The 23,947-nt window shown below is 34.8% G+C and overlaps 1 protein-coding gene across 6 annotated transcripts in view; it reads right to left on the minus strand.

The window, feature by feature from the left end:
• The window catches only part of nemy (cytochrome b561 family member no extended memory), a 286,552-nt gene that overhangs the window by 62,706 nt on the left and 199,899 nt on the right, over window positions 1–23,947 (minus strand). For 5 of the 6 annotated variants that reach the window (XM_072532339.1, XM_072532338.1, XM_072532340.1 and 2 more), the window contains one exon: window positions 537–760. In XM_072532339.1, coding sequence (XP_072388440.1) covers window positions 537–760 — 224 coding nt within the window. Of the gene's footprint in view, window positions 1–536; window positions 761–16,221; window positions 16,464–23,947 lie in introns of those variants that run through there. The other variant, XM_072532341.1, reaches the window with a different exon arrangement.

Raw genomic sequence — 23,947 nt, forward strand, 5'->3', positions numbered from 1 at the left:
AATAGCTAGAGGCCTTTCTTGTTGTTCTTGTAACCGTTTGCGTGCCGTTCGCATAGGTATCGTTTATTTTACTTGCCCTATCCCTACCCCAGTAACTTCTGTTCCAATCTTCATCCCCCATAGTAATACTCTATGTGGTAGGCAAAATATTTCGTTACAACCTTATTGTTTTGAAAAACTAATTTTCTTGCTATCCTTTGTATAGTTTTCTGTTCTACTTTTTTTTTCTTGAACTTGGATTGACCACCACCAGGTTTCTTTATTCTCATATTTCGTTTATAATGCTTTTCCAAGTACATATTTCAATTACAGTCTCCAATAATATTTCTTCAAATTGTATTAAAACTTCCGTTATATGTGAAAATAGATTGTAGATTGTATAGATTGCCCTACAAGTGAATTATAATCCTATTACGACTATCTATTTTTATGATGTTAAAAATAATCGATACGCACAAAAACTACCTTATTATGAAACATGCAAATTTTGAGGAGTTAACGATAACAGTTAAATGACAAACTGCAACTCTACTTACAAAAGCCACTGAAAGTAATGAACCCTGCTACCATAAGAACCGGATGTAGATTGAATTCCTTCGCTGGGTCTTCCCTCCATGCGAAACCTCCTCGGTACTGTATTACCCAAAACAAAGTGAGGGCCAAGGATCCAAGGAGGAGGATGCTCGCGCATACCACCACCACAGTGTACTCCAACCAGCTACCACAACCCCATTCATTTTCGTCTTCGTAATGTCGGTGTCTGAAACAAAAAGATTATTTGTTAGATAATTGGTAAAAACATTAAATGATTGTTGAAGTTTACATCGAAAGTGTTAGAAAATATACTTTTAATTAGGATACATATATGTATACTTAAATATTAAATTTCATAAGATTAGTTGTAAATAAGTTTTTTAATGTTTTTCGTAGATAAAGCTGCAGAAGTATGTGATATTAATAAATATGTTTGTTATAAAGCCCACGGATGATATAGTTTTGTAGTACTTTAGTTGTAAAAAATATCATATATGTAATTATCGTTTTTTTTGCATACCAATTTAATTAACAAGGTTATTTATATATACAAAGGTTCTTTGACCCTGCGCCTTTATGTACTTATTAATTATACCATTAACCGTATATGCCAATAGTAAATAATTTCATTACATCAGATAAAGTCTACCAGAAATTCTAGATAATTTTACAATATTTATTCTGATTTTGTCGATTGAGTTTTACACAAATATGAACTCTCTTCATCATAGCTTCTAGACTCCTAGCAGAGCAATTTTCGTCTGATTCATGTATCGCGGAAAATCACTCCTCATTAGCTTTGTTGGTTCTACAAAATTGGTTCTGTGACTTGGTGTCTTTTACAAACTTCCTCAATTCTATCCTGGTTTTGCATTTGGCTTTCTAAGACCCTCTTTTTATTTATGACTAATTCTATACAAAAAATGTTTCTAAGAAAGAAAATAAAGAATTTTAATTTGGACATTAGTATGAGTATTGGTGTGGAGCATTTCCTTTCGAGCTACGTGGTTGTTTTCTTTTCTTTCTTATTATTGCATTACAATGATTAGTGTCCAGTTTTGGGTATCTGTTTATATATTCCTTTGAGTTTCTCGTAAAAATAGGTCTATACAACACAGCATTATGCTCAGCTTTTATACTAGTTAACATTTTACGCTAACTCAAATGGTTTTCTTTGTTTTAGTCTTTTTGATATGATTATGAAATCTGTTATTTGTGACTACCTGCCATCTTCTTGATAACTTTATCTACAACTTCCTGCAAATGTTGACCTCCACAAGGTCCTTGTGGAGGTCAACATTTATTATGTACCAAGCAGCGTCAACGATGTTCCTTAATTCTTTATTGTGAAATCCTTGAATGATCTGGATATTACTTGAATTAGCATAGCTCGAGAGTTGGCAACCATATGTTCATACTGATCTCAGTATTTGTTTGTATAACAGTTGTTTCTTGTGTGTGGACAATGCTGAGTTTCTTTCCATCAGCCAATACATTGTCTTGTAACGGATATCCAGTTTTTCCCTTTTCGTTCTAATATGGACTTTCCAGCGAAGTCTTCCATCAAGTATTCTGGTATTTGAGTAGCATTAATTCTAATTGTAATATTTTGGATTTTTTGTTTGTAAAATTTAGTATGGTATTTCATTTTTGAGTCCAATTACGGATTTTACTTATTGTGTTACGTTCCAAATTTAAAGTAGAAAGTCCCACCTCTATTTTATCAAAATTTAAATAATTCAGGACGTGTAAGAGCGGTTGCCTATAATATATTATAAGCAAGGTGGCGAAAATAAAATTAGTAATTTTCAAATAGGGGTAATGTCTGGCAAATTGTGCTGAAGTTAAGGGAACACGTCCTCTTTTTTGTGAAGAAACTAATTTAGATCGTTCTTTCTAGAGTTATCTTGGAAGAATTGGGATCATAAAATTGAAATTTTTGAATCTCGGTACTATTCGGTGACCTCCGTGTGTCAAGTTGTCAAGTGTTCGGAAAGACGACGGAAAGAAAGTGATTCCAGGTTTGAGAGTGTTACTGAAAGGTTGGGCTAGATTAAAAACGGCATTTTTGTTTTTTTGCTTTTGCTGCTGTTCCATGTGGGATCTGGACTAGTCCGAACCGTGTGGATATTCAAGGGGATTTGCTGCCTTCGTGGAAGGGTTTTTTTTGGAATATCCACAATTTCGCTAAAAAAAAGCGGATCTACAGTACACGTGAATACCGGGAGTCGTATTTAGATCAAGAAATTAGCCTTAATCACGAGTCCAAATAGCCGGCTACGCTTCGGTCCAATTTGGGATATTTCAAACCCCTAATCTGGCTAAGAAGGGGTTGGTTGGTTGGTTTGTTTGTTTTTTTCTGCTTCTTCTTCTTCGTATTTTTCCGTCTGGCTGTAATTTTCAACTTTTCAACATTGTCACACAAGTCTATGTACATCGGCAATCGTATGGGATTTTGGATTGAAGACACGCTGAACTATAACTGGAATTCCACGCGGTGAAGTATATGAAAATTCGAGGTATGGATCGATAATTAATTTTCAACGGAAGATTTAAGCACCGTCTAATTTGGTTTGCGGAATACAATAGTTTTTTTTTAAAGATTATTTGCTGTTAGTTTTTATTTTCATATTTACAAATACTTTACAGATTTTTTTTAAAGATAATTTGCGGTTTATTTTATTAATTCAATATTTACACATACCTATTTTAATTTTGTAAACTGCGTCTAAGGGGGGGTTATATATATTTGAGATTTATTTTTTTTATATTATTTTCTGCGCACGCACTTGAGCTCACGTGGTGTCCTATTTGCGTTAATTATTTTTTTTGTTTGGTATTGAACCGCACACCCCTTAGCGTCCGGTACTTTTTATACGTCTTACCTTTCATTTTGTTCGGTTAAATAGAAATAACTTATGAATTTTTGTTAGGCAAGCAGAAGCCGCATTTTTATATTATTTTTTTATTAAGCCTATGGTAAAGTTAAATAATATTGTAATATGTAATATGTATGTATTTATTTTCAACTATCTTGGGAATCTATTTATTAAAATTGACTAAATTCTAATCTGACAATTTCATTTATTTTTTTATTTATTCAGGTTGTATACTGTTACTTAGTATTTTAGTAGTAAACCTATTGGTAAGTTGGTGGTTTATTGAATAGCAACGTAGGGAAGGCTGTGGGCCAATTTACCTGGCGCCCCTGATATAACTTCGGATTTTTTTTGTTTTGTGGACCGCACGACCATCTCCACTGTTTTGTCTAGCCGCGAGCCATTCCCAGACTGTCACCGTATAGTACTTTTCTTTCCGGGTGTACGTCTGATTTATATTTGGTACATTTTGTAATTTTTTTATATAGATTCGGTTTTGTACGCCACATATTTTGGCGCCCAACGTGGGGCCCTTAATTAATTAACCTTTTTTTTGTCAACCCCTTGTGTAGATTCCTTTTAATTAGTTAACCTAACGTGTTTGGGCTTTAATTGACTAACTTTGATTTATTTACTTTACCACTGGTTTTGCACTTAGTAGTAGTCTTAGAACTTCGTGTTTAGTGGAAGTGTATGCCAAGAAGTGCTTACTAGTTTTTTTTTGTGTGACGTGAAGTTGGAAGAAGCCAAAAATGGAACTTAAAAGAAGATACTTTGAAGTGGTGTTGTGGAACTTAGAAGAATTATGGATATATTAGGACTTTGAAATATTTCTATTTCAGTTGGAGTTCAAATTTATTTTTTTGAGAAGTTGGACTTCGAAATTCTACATTGTGGTTTAACTTACTTATGTTAGGGAATGTAAAATCTTTTTTTTTGAGATTATGTTGTGACTTGTAATTTGTTCTGAAACAATGAAATTTTGAAAATCTTTTGTGAAATTTTATAGATTGAATAAAGCGACTATTACTTTTATTTTGCTTTTGGTTTGCTCCCATTAATAAAGTAAACTGTACCTGTGTGTTAATATTTTTACTTATATCTTGATTTTGTTTGAATATTTGCTCCTTTCGGTTGATACATTTTTTTTTAAATTTTGAACTTTGGCAAGATGGTGCGAAAACTTGTACCCAACTACTTAAGGAAAGAGGAACTGGAATATGAACTCAAAATTCGTGGAGTGTCTACTGGCACTGTTGAGTCTATGAGGTCTAGTCTGTCTGATGCACTTAGTCGTGAGGCAGCAAATGAAAGCTTTAGATATCCTGAGCACCCATTCACCTTTTCACAGGATAAAACTGCAATCGAGACTAAACTTGCGGAGCTGAATACGGCTGTTGGAAAGTTTGCCGGAACTCCTACTTGTGCTGAGTCCTTGAGATTGCGGACACAGATTAACCATGTCTTGGGGAGAATTGATCTTATGGTATTGCCAACAGGTGATGATGCAGACGCAGCCCAGGTTGTTAAGTCAGACTTTCTTGCTGAGATTTTGAAGTTGTCACAGGATTTACATGATAAGCAGCATCCAATCGGATCTGGTTCGGTACCAGTAGCGCTCGATGTGATTTCGGTTTTAAATCAGTCTTTTCAGGCAGGGGTAGGACAAGTTCATGCTTCTTCTCCTGGAGCGATGTCACAAGCTGGTAATAATGTTTTTTCAGGGTCTGTCTCTAGTTTTTCTTCTGGGATGATACTTCCTCATAAATGGGGAATAGAAAAGTTTTCAGGTTCTGCTAGGGGTATGTCTATTTCTGCATTTTTTGAGATGGTGAATGAATTGAGTCTCGCTCGTCATGTACCAGATAGTATACTTTTGGAATCAGGTATAGATTTATTTTCGGATAAAGCCTATCAGTTTTATAAAGATGTTCGTCTACGTGTAGGGAGTTGGGCTGAATTAGTTGAAGAGTTTCGTAGGGAGTACCTGTCAGCTCACCATGGGGAAGCGCTTTTTGAAGAGCTTCGGAGGAGAACTCAGCATTCGTCTGAGACTATTGGAGTTTACTTGGCAATAATGAATAGTTACTTTAATCGCTTGCGTTGTCATGTTCCAGAGGAAGTTAAATTGTCTATAGTTATTAGGAATTTGCATCCGTTCTATCAAGATAGATTACGTGATCCTTTGCCAGCTACCTTGGAGGAACTTCGTGTTCTATGTCGCAGTATGGAGGAAAGACGTGATTGTATTAGGAACTATGTTGAACCGAATAGTAGGAAAATGAATACTTTGGAAAAGGAACTAGCTTATATCAGTGTGGATGCTGAAAGTTTTAGTAGTGTTAGTGAGGGTCCTGTTGCTTCATCCGAATCGGAGTCAGCTAGAGGAAAGTTTAGGACTTTAGTCTGTTATCGTTGTAATCAGTCAGGCCATAAGGCAGTAGGGTGTTTAATGAAGAAGGAGGCTGTTCACTGTTTTAAGTGTAAGAAAGAAGGGTTTACAGTCAGAACTTGTCCTTCGTGTAATTCGGGAAACGGAAGGAAGCGCACCTAACTGGTCGAAGAGGTGTTGCCGACGTTGACTCGACCAACCTACGTCCTATTTTAGACTTTATTTTACATCATTCCGAAGGAGATGAACGTCCATATTTGAAAGTTAAAGTCTTAGGAAAGGAAATTTTGGGATTATTGGATTCTGGTGCTTCAAAGACCATTGTAGGAAGAACTGGTTGGAAATTTTTACAAAACTTGGGTTTAGAGTTGGATACTTCGAAGAAGACCGTTTGTAGAGTGGCGAATGGTCAGATGTGTGAATCGTTGGGGGAATGTTTAGTACCTTTCATGGTTAGGGATCGCTTGCGTGTCTTGCCAGTATTAGTTATTTTGGACGTACCGCACATTCTGATTTTAGGATCTGATTTTTGGCGTGTTATGGGTATCGTTCCAGATTTGAGGCATAACGAATGGTATTTTTCGGACGCTCCAGCAATGGTAGGTTCAGTGGATCATCTCCGAGGTCAAACTATTTTGACCGATGCAGAGAAGTCGCAATTGGATGAAGTTATTAATAGAAGTCGTGAACTAATGGGCACTTCTCTTGGTTGTACTGATGTCACTGAGCATGTGATTGTTTGTAAATCTGCACCCATAAAACAACGTTACTATCCTGTAGCCCCAGTAATCCAAAGCCATATTGATAAAGAGCTAGAAGATATGTTGGCGAAAGGAGTAGTGGAGCGATCGAATAGTGCTTGGTCGTCCCCGATTCTCTTGGTGAAGAAAAAGGTTCCAGAAGGTGAAGAACCAAAATGGAGGTTCTGCGTAGACTATCGAAAGCTTAATGCCGTAACAGAGAGGGATGGCTACCCATTACCGTACATCTCTAATATTTTAAATAAATTGAAGAACGCGCATTATCTTTCCACCATAGACATTAAGTCGGCGTATTGGCAGGTACCTGTTGCTAAGGCTTCCAGGCCTTATACTGCTTTTACGGTTCCTGGTCGAGGTCTTTTTCAGTTTTGCAGAATGCCTTTTGGATTACATAATGCCCCGGCTACATGGCAGAGGTTGATAGATCGTGTCCTCGGTCCGGAGTTGGAACCCTATGTTTTTACTTACTTGGATGACGTGGTCATCGTGACAAAGTCTATTGAAGAACATGTAAGGATCTTAGAGGAAGTCTTTAGACGCTTGAGAGAAGCTAAGTTAACCGTTAGCTGGGATAAATGTCAATTTTGTAGACCGGAACTAAAGTATTTGGGTCATGTGGTTGATAGGAATGGACTACATGTTGATGGTGATAAGGTCAAGGCTATGCTACGTATCCCAACACCCACATCCGTCAAGGAAGTTCGTAGCATCATAGGCACATTTTCCTGGTATCGAAGATTTATTCCTTCCTTTGCGACACTACTAGCTCCAATTACAGCGATATTGAAGAAAGGAAGAAAATTCAATTGGACCCCGAGTTGTGAAGAATCTTTTCAGAAAATAAAAGAATGTCTAGTTTCTGCTCCGATACTTAATTGTCCTGACTACAATTTGCCTTTTGTTGTCCAATGTGATGCCTCAGGATATGGAGTGGGCGCCGTGTTATTGCAGCCAGGCCCGGATGGTGACGAAGTAATTAGTTTCCTGAGCAGATCACTAACGCGTCAAGAAAGGAATTTTTCCACGACGGAACGGGAATGTTTAGCTGTGTTATGGGCAGTCGAAAAACTGCGTCCTTATTTGGAGGGTGTTCCGTTTAGGGTCGTGACTGATCACGCATCCCTCGTATGGCTTCAAAATTTGAAGGATCCTACTGGAAGATTAGCTCGATGGGCGGTAAGATTGCAACAATATGACTTTAAGATTGTGCATCGGAAAGGAAAAGAACATGTTGTCCCCGATTTGTTATCTCGGTCAGTTCCCGTGCTTGATATGGTTGAAGAGGTTGTACCGCTTCCTAGTGGTGATAGTTGGTATGATAAACTTTGTAGAAAAATCGAGTCTAATCCCTTGAAGTATCCTCAGTGGAGAATGTCTGGTGGCAAACTTTATAAATACATCCGTCCCAGTCATGGATTTTTGGTCGAGGAAGCGGACAATTGGAAGGAAGTCGTTCCTAAGGGTCAACGATTGGAAGTGCTGAAGTTGTGTCATGATAGTCCTTTAGCAGGTCATATGGGGATCCTGAAAACTTATAAGCGTATTAACGAGAAGTATTTTTGGCCGAAACTGCGGAGTGATGTGTCTCGTTACGTTGGACGTTGCTCACTGTGTGCCATGCATAAGGTGGAACAAGGTAAGCCCAAAGGCTTTATGACTCCTCAACCTAAAGCTACTCAACCATGGGAGATAGTAGCAACCGATCTTATGGGACCTTTTCCAAGATCAACTCAAGGCTATAAGTTTATCTTAGTGGTAATGGATGTGTTTAGTAAATTTTCTTTGGTATTTCCGTTGCGATCCTCAAAAGCCGTGCATGTCGTTAAGAAAATAGAAGAAGAAGTTTTCCTCGTATTTGGAGTTCCACGTCTGTTACTATGTGATAATGGTGTCCAGTATACTTCGGGTATTTTCAAGAAAATGATGGAAACCTATGGTGTCTCAGTTCGTTATAATGCGTTGTATCATCCACAGTGCAATCCATCTGAACGCTATAACCGAACCCTTAAAACAATGATGGCAACTTATATAGCTGACAACCATAGGAAGTGGGATGAAAATTTGGCCAAACTAGCATGTGCTACGCGCACTGCATACCACGAGTCGACTGGTCAAGATCCCTACTTCATAAATTTCGGTCGGAAGATGGTAGTGGATGGACGAGATTTTTCCCGAAAGGACAAACTCGGAGACCCGGAGGACGAAGTAGCTAAAATGGGATATAATCGATCGCGTGGACTCCAGGAATTATTTGTTGATGTTAGAAAACGTTTAGATAAAGCTTCGGCTAAGTGTGAGAAGACCTATAATCTACGGAGACGTCCAGAGGAATTTCAGCCCCATCAGTCAGTATGGCGGAGAAATTTTGTGTTGTCAGATGCCGCTAAATATTTCACGAAAAAGTTAGCTCCTAGATGGATAGGACCCTACTTCGTGAAGAAGAAAGTTTCCCCCTGGACATATAGTTTAGAGGATGAAAATGGCAAGGATCAAGGTATTTGGAATATTAAGGATTTAAGGATTAGTAACCCGACTGGTGATCCCGATAGGATTTAGGTCGGAGTAGAACGGACTAGCAAAGTTTTGTCTAGTCTAAGTAAATTCTTCTGAAATTGGTTGTATTTATTTTTTTTTTGTTGTGTCCGTGAAGGATGACTGAGTGTTGGCTATGATCGGTTCTTAGGATGTATTTGGATGGTCAACCGATTCGTTTTTTTTTTGTGTTAGGTAGCCAATACGAAGTCGTAGGGTTGCGGTAGCCTTAATTTCTTTTGATTTATGGAATTGAATGTCACTTAGGTTTGGTCAGAAATATGTTGTCTTCGATGATATGGCGTTGGGATTTGTTTTGATGTTAGTAAGCCATTCTATTTAATTGGGATTTTTTCGAAGCCACATAATTATGTTTTGGTGAATCTTGTTGGATAATAGCTTAGTTTTGGATGATTCACTAAATTTCGTTGTATACGGATTTAAATTCTGAAAGACCTATCTCATTTTTATTTTAATGAACAATTGGAATTACACTACTGTTTCGGTAGATGTTTCTCGCAGTATCAGTAAGAGTCGAGTGGTGGAGAGTTTCTTATGGACTCATGTTATGCGAGGTATAGTGAAGTACTAGCGATGCCCCAGAGCTGGGAGGTCGCGAATAAGGGCAACATCCAGTAACCGACCAAATCAGTGTTGTCAGATTGACGTTGGAATTTGAAACTATTCTACTTGATCTCATACGATGAGAGATGACTGTTGTGTGGAAGTGGAGTAAGTGTTGTAAGTAAGTTGTTGCTTTGTGCGTGTGGTTTGAGGTTGGTATGTCTTTCGTTGTCCAAGTACTTGCGCATGGTGAAGACGGTGTGGATGATGATTGTGTGGATTGTGTGGACTTCGCTCAGAGTTTAGGTAGTGTGTCGCTAGCGCGAGGGAAAATTTTCTTCGTCTAGTTTTTCCTCGTAAATTTTCCTCTGGGAAAGGGAGGTGTTGTTACGTTCCAAATTTAAAGTAGAAAGTCCCACCTCTATTTTATCAAAATTTAAATAATTCAGGACGTGTAAGAGCGGTTGCCTATAATATATTATAAGCAAGGTGGCGAAAATAAAATTAGTAATTTTCAAATAGGGGTAATGTCTGGCAAATTGTGCTGAAGTTAAGGGAACACGTCCTCTTTTTTGTGAAGAAACTAATTTAGATCGTTCTTTCTAGAGTTATCTTGGAAGAATTGGGATCATAAAATTGAAATTTTTGAATCTCGGTACTATTCGGTGACCTCCGTGTGTCAAGTTGTCAAGTGTTCGGAAAGACGACGGAAAGAAAGTGATTCCAGGTTTGAGAGTGTTACTGAAAGGTTGGGCTAGATTAAAAACGGCATTTTTGTTTTTTTGCTTTTGCTGCTGTTCCATGTGGGATCTGGACTAGTCCGAACCGTGTGGATATTCAAGGGGATTTGCTGCCTTCGTGGAAGGGTTTTTTTTGGAATATCCACAATTTCGCTAAAAAAAAGCGGATCTACAGTACACGTGAATACCGGGAGTCGTATTTAGATCAAGAAATTAGCCTTAATCACGAGTCCAAATAGCCGGCTACGCTTCGGTCCAATTTGGGATATTTCAAACCCCTAATCTGGCTAAGAAGGGGTTGGTTGGTTGGTTTGTTTGTTTTTTTCTGCTTCTTCTTCTTCGTATTTTTCCGTCTGGCTGTAATTTTCAACTTTTCAACATTGTCACACAAGTCTATGTACATCGGCAATCGTATGGGATTTTGGATTGAAGACACGCTGAACTATAACTGGAATTCCACGCGGTGAAGTATATGAAAATTCGAGGTATGGATCGATAATTAATTTTCAACGGAAGATTTAAGCACCGTCTAATTTGGTTTGCGGAATACAATAGTTTTTTTTTAAAGATTATTTGCTGTTAGTTTTTATTTTCATATTTACAAATACTTTACAGATTTTTTTTAAAGATAATTTGCGGTTTATTTTATTAATTCAATATTTACACATACCTATTTTAATTTTGTAAACTGCGTCTAAGGGGGGGTTATATATATTTGAGATTTATTTTTTTTATATTATTTTCTGCGCACGCACTTGAGCTCACGTGGTGTCCTATTTGCGTTAATTATTTTTTTTGTTTGGTATTGAACCGCACACCCCTTAGCGTCCGGTACTTTTTATACGTCTTACCTTTCATTTTGTTCGGTTAAATAGAAATAACTTATGAATTTTTGTTAGGCAAGCAGAAGCCGCATTTTTATATTATTTTTTTATTAAGCCTATGGTAAAGTTAAATAATATTGTAATATGTAATATGTATGTATTTATTTTCAACTATCTTGGGAATCTATTTATTAAAATTGACTAAATTCTAATCTGACAATTTCATTTATTTTTTTATTTATTCAGGTTGTATACTGTTACTTAGTATTTTAGTAGTAAACCTATTGGTAAGTTGGTGGTTTATTGAATAGCAACGTAGGGAAGGCTGTGGGCCAATTTACCTGGCGCCCCTGATATAACTTCGGATTTTTTTTGTTTTGTGGACCGCACGACCATCTCCACTGTTTTGTCTAGCCGCGAGCCATTCCCAGACTGTCACCGTATAGTACTTTTCTTTCCGGGTGTACGTCTGATTTATATTTGGTACATTTTGTAATTTTTTTATATAGATTCGGTTTTGTACGCCACATATTTTGGTACATTTTGTAATTTTTTTATATAGATTCGGTTTTGTACGCCACAATTGATAACTATAATTTTTCTGCTGCTGCTTTGCTGATATCACCCAATGGTAGGATAGCAGCATCGTCTGCATATGTGGCTATAGTATTATATTCTTGCTCAGGTATGTCGTATCTGTAGGTAGAGGGCCAGATCTAGTTATGTAATTCGCTTCCTTGGGAGTTTCCTGGTTTGATTTCTTTTAGATCTGTGTACACGCCTTCTTATTTAATTCTAAAATATCTATCAGATATGTATAACTGCAAAATTTTTGAATATTGTTTTTGAGTCTGTAGATTAAACCTTCATGCTATACTTTGTTAAAGGCCTTAGCTACGTCTAGAAAGATTGTAGAACAGACTTTCTTTTCTTCTAACAATTTTTAAATTATGTTGGTAATTCTGTGCACCTGATAAATCGAAGAATGTTTATTTCTGAAGCTAAATTGGTGGTTTGGTATCACTTTTTTTTCTTCTATTATTGGTTTTATTTTTTAGCAAGAGTTTTTCAAACAGCTTCGACATTTGGAGACTTCATTTGGTGATTGCCCTGGATTTGGTATCATTATAACCTGAGCTATTTTCCATATATTTGAGACATATTTCAATCTAAATGCAACATTAATTATGATGATCAATTTAACTATGGCTTTATGACGCAGATTTTTTAGTAATTCTCCCGTAGTTAAATCATGTGCTGGTCCTTTCTTCGGAGATATGTTGTCTTTTATTTCATCAGCTACTTCTGGTCTGATTCTATCTTCTCTCTGATTAGGCCCTAATTACATTTGATCATCTCTCTAGCTTCTCATATTGCTTCTATTACTTGATCATCTCTCTAGCTTCTCATATTGCTTCTAGCCCAACTACCGTCTTTTCGTTTAATGGGTGGAGAATGAGTTATTGGTCTTTTTAGTGCTGTTCAAAGAGAGTACTCATTGCTGCTATGATCCATCAACTCCCTCAGGTAAAAACTGATTGACTTTTAAATATAAAATGTTTTTTTTTTACATTTTTTTGCATGGTTTTTACATAAATGTTTTATAATTGAATCGCTCATAAGTTTTTGACTAGCATTGCTTAAATTAGTTTTATTTTGCGGAGCTTTGGTTTGTTGCCACCTCCTTCTTAGTTTTATTTTCTCTTTAATTCACTTTTTAATTTTTTTCTAATAGTTGTTTCCTTCTCTTAATGTAATAAAATATTCAGTTATTAATATAAAGGAACTATGTTTCTTATCTCACACGCCAGCAAGATAATGCTACAAATCCTACACACAGAAGTACTAGAAGAGTAGGCTGGATTTGAAAAGAAAGTAAACGGGAGCACCTTTTGAATGTGAAACAAGTTATTGATAAATCAAGTGAATTCAAAATCCCGTTATACATCTGCTGTATAGATCGTAAGGCGTTCGACAAATCGTAAGTCAAATGGCCAATCGGCCAATACGGATATTAAAAGAGTCAGGGGTACCATAACACCTGATTTCCTTTATAACTGAGTTAGCAATCATATCATTGGACAAATAAGGACTGAAGACAGAATATAAAGAAATATTGATAATATCTTTATATCGGTTTTAAATGAGCCTTAAGCTTGTTAGTTCATAGCTTCTGGCCAATAAACGAAACATAATATTACACTACAAAAACATAAACATTCTTATACCAACGTGAGACTCTATAAAAATTATAATAGTCGCCTGAAAACGTTTACATCCTGCATGTAATATAATGACACCAATTAATTCAAATTAAAAGTGTAAAATAGTGAAGACTGAAAGAAAAACGGAAGAGATGCTCTTCAACCCGCACACAAAGTTCGATGACCATTTAAAAGCTTTTTCTGTGAAAGTCTTACACAATATTTCGTAGCAAAAGCTGAATCTAAAACGTGGGTTGTCTGGTGTAGTAAATCTTTGCTGGTATAAAAGGAGAGCCATCACGGTTAAAAACTTTTACTTTCAAATTTTGATACTGTGAGCTCATTTCCTTCTAAAATAGTAATTTTTTTTTACCATGATTATTACCATGGTTATTCATCATGTCCTAAAAACGTACTTACTCTGCAGTGGTGTCCGTAAAGATTATTTCAATTTTTGACTAAAATAAGAGATTTTTCCTGTCGTTAGTCGAATTACGTTAGGTCTATTATATTATTCAGTTTAATTCCTTGTTTGGTAAGTTGAATGTTAGTTTGGTGGAGTGGTTTAAATATTCTACAAACAAATATGATCTACTTACTACTATCTACATCTAAGACGAAATCTTTAGTGGCGACAACAAAACCAAAACAATCGAACATGTCTCCAGATTCGAGTATCTGGGAGTAGAAATATCCAGCTAGGTATACAGGGTGCGGCAGACAAACGGCCAATTAGAAATATCTCGAGAACTAAAGGTAACTGAATGATGAAAATTGGAATGAAGGGGTTTTGAAGAGTGATCTATTTAATGAAAATATTTTCATCTATTCGCTACTTCCGGTTATACCGGAAGTTGCTTGTAACTTCTTTTTTTTTAATAGTACACCCTGTATATTTTGTAATTTTAGAAATATTCCCGTTATTTTAAACATTTTTTATTAATACGTCCCTATACCTATTGTGAACCGTTTTTGAGTTATAATGATTTTTATATGAAAATTACACTTTTTTACCATGTATATTAAGTTCAATATCCTCTAACGCAATTTAAAAAAAAGTTTAAATTCTTTAGGAACTTATTAACCAGATACAGCATTATCGTTTACAGTATAAAGTTTCCTTTTTCCTTACAGTCACTTCTGGAGTGACAAAAATCCTCAGCTTACGTAGGATAGTAAATTCCAAGCATTCTTTTCGTTCAACGTTTTTGTGCTGTGAAAAATAATAAGATGGTTGCTCTCATGATTTATAACAAAAATTTAAACGGAGAGAGTTACTGCAACATTTTACGGCAAGTAATTGTACCAGCACTGCACGCTTTATATAATAATAAGGCTAACGAGGCTTGGTTTCAACAATATGGAGCACCGGCTCACAATATTCGAGGAGTCGGCAAATTGCTTGATAAAATATTTAGCGATAGACGGATAGTTAATAAAGATATTCGTATTTCTATTGTTCATTATTCCCAACATTGTACCAACAACAGTCTATTGTTCAATAATGCTTAGGTTTTCGTAAAACCAAATAAAAACAAGCACAAGGAACAAAACTAGCAAAAAGTATGTCGATATTTCAACAATATTTACATAAAGTTACGAAACTGCAACATGTATGTTCTTGTTGTTAACTTCTTCTTTTAGTAATGGCAACCAAAGAAGACACCATATATTAAATGCATCGATTATTTCCCTATCTGTTGTTTAATTAATCGCTATATTTTTTATTATGTGTGTGTTTTCCATATTTTGATGAGATTGGACATATCGATACTATTGGTCTGCAAACGTTGTCGTATTTCCTGTTCACAGGATCGCAGGTTCCTTTTTATTGATGGTGCTTCTTAAATAACACTGTCGGCCAATTAGATACAGCAATGTTCCGAGATTTTGAGATCTGACAGTGATTGGAAATTATTATATAACTAAGCATACTGCTCACAGCCAATACTTTAACATTAAAATATGCACATGCAGGTTATTAACAAAACAAAACTGCATAAATTAAAGGTTTATGTTTGAAATTGTATAGTCGCTTATAGATTATTATTTACATATTGAACGTTTTAAGTGAAAAATCATAAATACACACTCCCATCATTCATGATAATTTTATTTTTAATGAAAGAAGTCTACATCATAAGTTTATTTGAGGTATTAATAGTGAGAGATAGGAATTTTTGTGTTGTATGTTTCCAACAATGAATCTGTCAAAATGTTCCCTAGTTGAGCGAACAGACTGTATACTAAAAATTATTACATTTTGCACCAATGATTGTAAAAACAAAACTACTAAAAGATATAAGTAATTATAAAAAGTTTCGTTTCAAGTATCTACTTCAGATCAAAATTATCTACTTAATTTAAACCACCATTATCGGCATTATGAATATTCAGAGCATCATAATATAATCCATTATCCTTTCGTACTTGACGGATTTCTACCGCCAGAAGCAATTTGAAAATACCAGTGCAAAGTTCGTCACTGTACTTTTTATAATTTAATAAACAAATTTTGTTATAGTTATGAAGTATTTTCTTTACTAAAAAACATAATGTATAACAAATAATTCATTAATTACCGTCGTGTTTCTCATAATTAGCTCTGACACTTTTAAAGCCACAATCTGTCATCGTTACCGCTATATTTGTACTCTGGACATAATTTATATAGCACGTACGTCATTGCTGCTTGTTAAAACATCAAAAAGTAGCAGGTATGCACACAAAGAAGATTTATAGGCAACACCCAAATACACTATTTTTCACGATCAATGACAAATTTTCTTACCTCAGTAGCAAGTGGTGTTTGTACCCAAAAACACACGAGTTCCTCTTTTTATCACTCGGTACGTACATTACATAGAACACGGTGATTGCACATTAATTATAGAAGATAATAAACGCTTTAGAAACACGTTTCGATAGAAAAATGTTTAAAAAAACATATAAATCCACTTCGAATAACTTGATTTGCGGAGTGCAAAGTCGCAAGCAAACACTGTTGTCGTTTCGTATTCAACCATACCGTTCCAAGGTAACTTGATAAACATGATAAAGGTGTTTTATACCTGCTTACACAGTGGCGACAATTATTTTAAGCGTTATCTTTTGGGTAAAATATGTTGACCTCTTAATTGTATAGAAATAGTTATTACATAACATTGTACACGAATAATTACTTGGAACTTGGAGAGTTATACACATTGAACAGAAACGATATGGGTTTTTAAAATTTTTACAAATATGTAATTTAACGCATTTGACAGAACATGAATGAAAATTATATACATAAAGTCAAATTCATGTAAAGTGGAAGATATGGTAGTTTAAGGTGTTGAGTGATCCCTAAAGGGAGTTGTGAATTTAGACCGGCTCCAGTCTCTCACATTTTTCAATTATGAATAGTGTTTTCTACCCAGACTCCTTCTTCTTTTCATCTTACCCTCCATGATTTATCTTAAAAATTGAAAGTCGGCGATGTCGAGAATACGATTTCACCATAACCAACAAAAGATTTCAACATACAGTGGTGTTAAAAAGTCCTGCATCACCTTACCAAATACATGAAACCAGAAATTTAAGGCATTTGCCTTAAAGATTTTTTAACCATTTACTATTTACACCAAGGAAAGATGGAAAGCACTGGAAATACTCATAAGTAAAATAGTAATGTGTAGTAGGGAGTACGGACTATCGCTCAATATCAAAAAGACGAAGTTTATAAAAATTTGTAAAAGCAACCATAATGCTAACGAAATCTTGATAGTAGAGGGCCAGCAGATCGAAAGAGTAAAAAAGTACACTTACCTAGGAACACTTATAACAGAAAATAATGACTACACTGCAGAAATCAAAGTCAGAATTGAAAAAGCACGTTCTAATTTTATGAAAATGAAAAAGGTCCTATGAGGCAAAGGCCTAACAAAATGTAACGTATACAGTGTACTATACTATGGAGTGGAATCATGGACGTTAAATCTAGATACAATGAGACGACTTAACACCTTTGAAATGTGGACCTATAGAAGAATTATGAGGGTTTCCTGGGTAGATAGAGTTACGAACAATGAAGTACTGAGAACAATAGGTAAAGAGAAGGAAGTTGAACTTACAATTAAAAAAAGAAAGCTACAGTATCTCGGACATGTGATGCGGGGCGATAAGTATGGCATCCTGCGACTCATAATGCAAGGAAAGATAGATGACAGAAGAGGCATTGGAAGAAGACGAATTTCATGGCTTAAGAACCTGAGAGAATGGTTTGGATGCAGCTACAAACAAACATTTAGAGCTACTGCCTCAAAAATTAAAATACCTCCGTAGCGGAGATCTCACCTGAAGAAGAAGATCTATGAAACAAGCACTGAAACACAATATTATAAAATGGAAACGCGGCAAAAGTTTTGATTAATAAAAAAAAATGTAGTTCGGAAAATTTTTTATTCAATATTACAAAAATTTACATCAAGACGATATTGTACATCACATTGAAGTAATTTAAACTAATTTTAATATTTAATTGGCCAGCTCTTGTTTTTAATAACTAGTTCACATCTTTTGGGCATGGGATTTATTAATTTTTGCAGTTTCTCCATGGAAATACAGTGATGCCAAGCGTGGATTAGCGATTCGATTAATTTCGTTTTATTTGTGGGTTTGCTTTTGGAAATGATGTTTGATATCCTTTGCCACAAATTCTCGATGGGATTGAGGTCCGGGGATTGCGCTGGCCAGTCCATCCTATCAATTTCATTACTCTCCAAGTATAAAAATAGGGGATTTTTATACTTTAATAGATTTTTAGCCTTGTATTTTTTATACAAGGCTAAACATGTTGTAACTGCAAAAGTAAGTGCCCCACGGCTAAATGTAGTTGTAAAGGTAAGAGGCTTTTGTACAATTCGAAGTTTTATGGCAGTTTAAGGTGTTGCAATAAATAATATTATATATAATACATTTCCTTTGGTTTGTTTTGTTTTTTTTATAGTATATATCAACATTGAAAAAAAATATTTCTCTGTTATGTTGATATTATTTTAGTTACCGATTGCTGTGCGCTGTTTGTTTTAAATACAATTTTCCCGAATAAAAAAGATACCCAACTATTTTTTTTACTTTTACTTGATAAAAAATATATTTTTAACACACACCAAAAAATGCATGATGAACACCGACATTCACCGATGAATGTTAAGAAAATGACCAATAATTCGAACTTACGCCAAGCGACTTGGTGAATGTTGACAATCGCTGGTGTATCTCGCTGACATTCACTGGATTTCGGGCTTTCACAGTTACATATACATCATTTACTAAAACAACAATTTTTTTATAGTTCACTGTTGATTTAGTACATCTAAATATACTAAAACAGTTACTCTGGTAAGAACTTAAATGGAATGAAAATGAAATTTATCTACGTATATGTATACATGTAAAATTGATGATATTTATGCTACCATATCACCTTGGCATAAAATTATAGAATGGTAAAGAAATATTTGACTATCTCATAATTAAATATTTATCATTTTATACTCCGTATTTAAAAATACATACAAATTTTCAGATCATTTTTATTCTCTTCTTTTCTTCTTGGTGTTCTTCTAGATTCTTGGCGTTTACCAATAATTATTGTGAGTTGGCCATGATTGATTTGTCAGAAACTGACAGTTTGACATTATTGTTTATTAATTCAGTAACGAAATAACGACACAGAAAAGAAAACAATGTATTACAAATAAAATTTATAAAAAAGAGCCCGACGGAAAATTTAAAAAAAAAATAACAATACATAGAAAAATAAAAAACAACAGTAATTTTAACTTATCTTACTTAAGTAGGGTATTCAAAATGACCTCCCAAAACATCTATGCATACTTGAAAGCGGTCATTGAAAGAGTTGCTTACATTATTAAGCATTGGTAAAGAAATATTTTGAAATGCAATTCGGATTCTATTTTTCATATTATCCCTTGTTGCTGAAGGTATTTTATATATTTCGTTCTTAATATAACCCCAAAAAAATGAGTCCTTCTTCTTCTTCTTCTAATGGCGCTACAACCCTTTGTGAGTCTTGGCCTGCTTAACAATGTTCTTCCATTCTGCCCTGTCGGATACTTTCCTTCGCCACTGCCTGATGTTCATGGTTTTAAGATCCCTCTCTACGTCGTCTATCCATCTTTTACGGGGCCTTCCTCTTGTTCTGTTTCCTTGGGGCTTCCATCTCTGAACTACTTTTACAGCTCGATTATCTGGCATTCTTTCTAGGTGACCAAGCCAGTTTAGTCTTTGTGATTTTACAAATCTGACAATATCTGCGTTCTGCATTAGTTCATCCAGCTCGTGGTTCATTTTAATTCTCCACGAACTATCGCTGCATTGGGTTGGTCCAAATATCTTCCTTAGTATTTTGCGCTCAAATATTCTCAGTTGATTTTCATCAGTGGTTGAGAGGGTCCACGTTTCACATCCATATGTGACCACTGGTCTAATTACTGTTTTGTAGATTCTCAGCTTAGACTCACGATTCAGTAACTTACTTTTCATTAAGTCTTTGTATGCATAAAAAAAATGAGTTTTTTTTATGCATATATTGAATTTATTGGTTGTTAAGCTTCAACCAATTACCTAACAACCATTATCTGACAACGCTGTTCTTTGCAGATGATCAAGTACTAATTGCAAGCTGTGAAGAAGATGCAGATTATATGCTTAGAAAGCTCAAAGATGAATACGAAAAATGGGGGATGAGTATGAATATGTCTAAAACAGAATATATGCGAATAGGCATTGAAGACGAAGACCCGGATTTGGAAATTAGACAAACGAAAAGGTGCTACGAATACAAATATTTGGGAAGTAGTATTATCTGCAGTAAAGGAACAACGGAACGAGATATAGACTATAGAGTGCAACAAGGCAGGAAGAGTGTTCAAATTCTGAATTCGATACTTTGGTCCAACAAAGCTACTATGAGAACTAAAATGACTATCTACAAAGTAATTGTAGAGCCCATTCTTACATATGGAGCAGAATGTTGGCAAATGACAGTAAAAGGAAAGAAAAAAGTTGACACGGTTGAAATGGACTACCTAAGAAGAGCTTGCCGTATATCAAGAGTAGAACATATACCTAATTCTGAAATTAGAAGAAAAACAGATAGAGTACATACAACTTCTGAAAGAATAGAAACTAGACAGTTAATATGGTATGGACACGTACAGAGGATGGACGACAACAGATGGCCAAAAAGAGCTATGGAATACAATCCAAGTAATAGAAGGAAACGAGGAAGACCAGCCAAGTCTTGGATACAAGGTGTTATGGAAACCATGAAAGATAGAGCCATTGATGAAGACACCTGGAGAGATAGAAAAAGATGGCGATCGAAATGCGGGAAGCGGCAGAAGCTGTAGGATCCCCGCTTATATATATATATATATATATATATATATATATATATATATATATATATATATATATATATATATTGAATTTATTGAATTCTGGTGACCTTGGGGGCCACCTTACCGGTCCATCCCTTCCGATCCATCTTTCACCAAACTGATCATTAAGTTCACCACGTACTAATTAGTTGTGGTGTGCAGGAGCACCGTGATGTAGAAACCACATTTGTTCACGTGTATTAAGTGGAACCTCTTCTAATAATATCGGTAACTGATTTACGATAACATCTAAATAAATCTCACCATTTAAGTTATCTTCAAAAAAATATGGTCCTACTACATGGTTACCGACGATACCTCGCCACACATTTAGAGACCATCTTTTTTGACTATGTGTTACTATGTGGTATGGATTACTTATTGAATAGTAGTGAAAGTTATGCCTAACAGAACCGTTTCGATGGAATGTAGCTTCATCAGCAAATAGGACATAATCAAAAAAATCTCCCTGCTCATTAATTTTTTCTAAGGCCCATTCACAAAATACTATTCGTTTCTGAAAATCATCATTATTTAATTCTTGGTGCTTTTGAATATGATAAGGGTGCATCTTTTTTTTTAGATAGAATGTTTTGAACAGGGTAGTAACTAAGTTCTTGTTCATTGGAAATACTCCTTATACTTGTGTGTGGGTTTTCTGTATTTACCATCAACACACTCATTTCGTCTTCCTCTATCACACTAGATTTGTTTGTTCATGTTTTTCATAAATGTTCAGTGCGGTTAAATCGATCTTTCAATTTTTCAAATGTATCTTGTCATTTGCAGTAAAATTTATTATTGCTGAATTTTAAATTGAATTAATTACTGAATTACTAAATAATAATTGTTGCTAATTTATGGTGTACCCCAATACTGAATTAATAAACAATAATGTCAAACTGTCAGTTTCAGACAAATCAATCATGACCAACTCACAATAATTATTAGTAAACGTTAAAATATCTACCAAATTAATACTTTGGTGGAAAAATAAAAATATCTAGAAAACTGATAACTTTAGATATAGGGAGTACTTCATAAAATTTAAAGTGCGATATTAGTACTTTTCGATAGTGATATAAAATACAGGGTGTTCTATTTAAAATTACCAAGAAAATAATATACTTGCATTTTGACTTACCCTGTATTTGATTTAACGAATATTATGAAAACGAATATGTTTTATAATTTTTAACAATTATTAAAAAACTATGGTTGCAATAGATTAATCTTCCTATACTTCTTTTTAATTATACAGGGAGTTAAACTTGATACGATTTTCAGGTAATATTGGCTATAACTTTTTAAATGCCAGGTATAACATAATAAAACTTTACATTGTTGTGATGTGAAAGTGAAGATGATTTCAAATTTAAAATAAAATACAGGATGTTCCGTTTAAAAAAACATAAGTTTGGTCTGCCACCATCTTATGGAACACCCTGTAAGATTGTAATTAATTTTAAAATTTGGAGTTTAAAGCTGCCTATAATTTTTGTCAATAACATTTTTTTGTAATTTTTACTATAACAGATCTACTAAGTTTCCTCACACTAATCAATCACCTTGTATATATAATTGTTCACTTCTTTGAATTAAATTTACGCATGTTCCTAAAGCTTTATGAAAAAATAAATATGTATTTTCTAATTGTAAATTAATTTTATTTTATTAACTAAATATAGGAAATGAAGTCTACATATTTAAGGTTTATAATGTATTTTTATAGAACAGAAACAGGTCCGTGATCTTCGATGGCACTTAAATTTGGTCTTGCATGTGCAATAAACCTTTAAGTCCATCTCACGAAATTTGTGCTAAATTCTTCGCCTTAGCTGATCTGCATTTTGGGCTTCCCAGCCAGTATTATACACCATTTGACTCAAAACAGCCCATCTTGTACATTGTGTGTATAAAATCCGCCGTTGCCCTTTATTTCGGAATTAGATAAAGTGAAATACTTTTCATCATCAATAATGAGAATTTTATCAGGAAAATGAATGTCTCAATGTACGGCAACATTCAGGAATTTTTTCCAACCTGGCTGGTGTGTACTGGGTTTCTCGAGCAGGAGTTAAAACTCTTGGTCTTCCACTATTAGGCAAATTAAGACATGGTATACCATTTTCGCATTCTTTAATTGTCTGGTAAATCGTTGACACAGAAATATTTAGAGCACTAAAAATTCTTAAAATATCGCGTATTCGTACATGTCCAACTAAACGATACTTTGACGAATATTAAGTTTGTACGACATCTGAACGAACCGTATTTGTCAAAACTGACATTGTTTATATCGTTTAAGTTGTTTACTAACTTTGGTTTCCAATGGCAACTTGATCCAAAGTTACGTCCCTGGATTATCCAATATGTGACGACATATAGAAAGACTATATATACCAGTGTTTAATTAGATTAAGAGCTTTTTGTTTTGTAGTTGTTACCATACCTGTACGTTCTCAATAAATTTTGTTACGAAAATAAATTTTTTAAAAAACCGTTTTCGGCTTTGACTTTCGTAACTGTCGCAGTCAGTAGTATTTTTCAAAGATTTATAGTGTTTTCAAGTAAACGCCATTCGTAACTGGCGCAGTCATTCGGATTTTTCGAAATTGTACAGTGTTCGTGTTAACCTTGCCGAATTTCGTGTGCAATTTTTCTTTTTAAAGATTAACGGAAAAAATCTACATTTCGGGTACGGTAACAGCCAAACGTCCAGGGCTAGGAACAAACATTGTCCACAACCCATTGGAGAAGCCAAGACCAGGGAGAAGAAACCAGCATCGTCCAGAATCCTATCGGTGCAGACGGAAGAACAAAAATAGTCTGAAGTCTATAGAAAATGAAAATATTCATGTAAGTGTTTCCTATTTTACCAAAATCCATATTTTTACCTATATATTATATATTTTTTGATTCACTGTGGAGGATATTTTAGATAGTTTAGTAAATTTAACATTTAACGAAATGGCTCAACCTAATCTTCAATTAATTAAATATCAAGCAGATAACATTCCTACTTTTGATGGCAATCCGAAACAATTAAATAGATTTATTAAATCA

Source organism: Diabrotica undecimpunctata, chromosome 5 (assembly GCF_040954645.1).
Source record: "Diabrotica undecimpunctata isolate CICGRU chromosome 5, icDiaUnde3, whole genome shotgun sequence".
Lineage (NCBI taxonomy): Eukaryota > Metazoa > Arthropoda > Insecta > Coleoptera > Chrysomelidae > Diabrotica > Diabrotica undecimpunctata.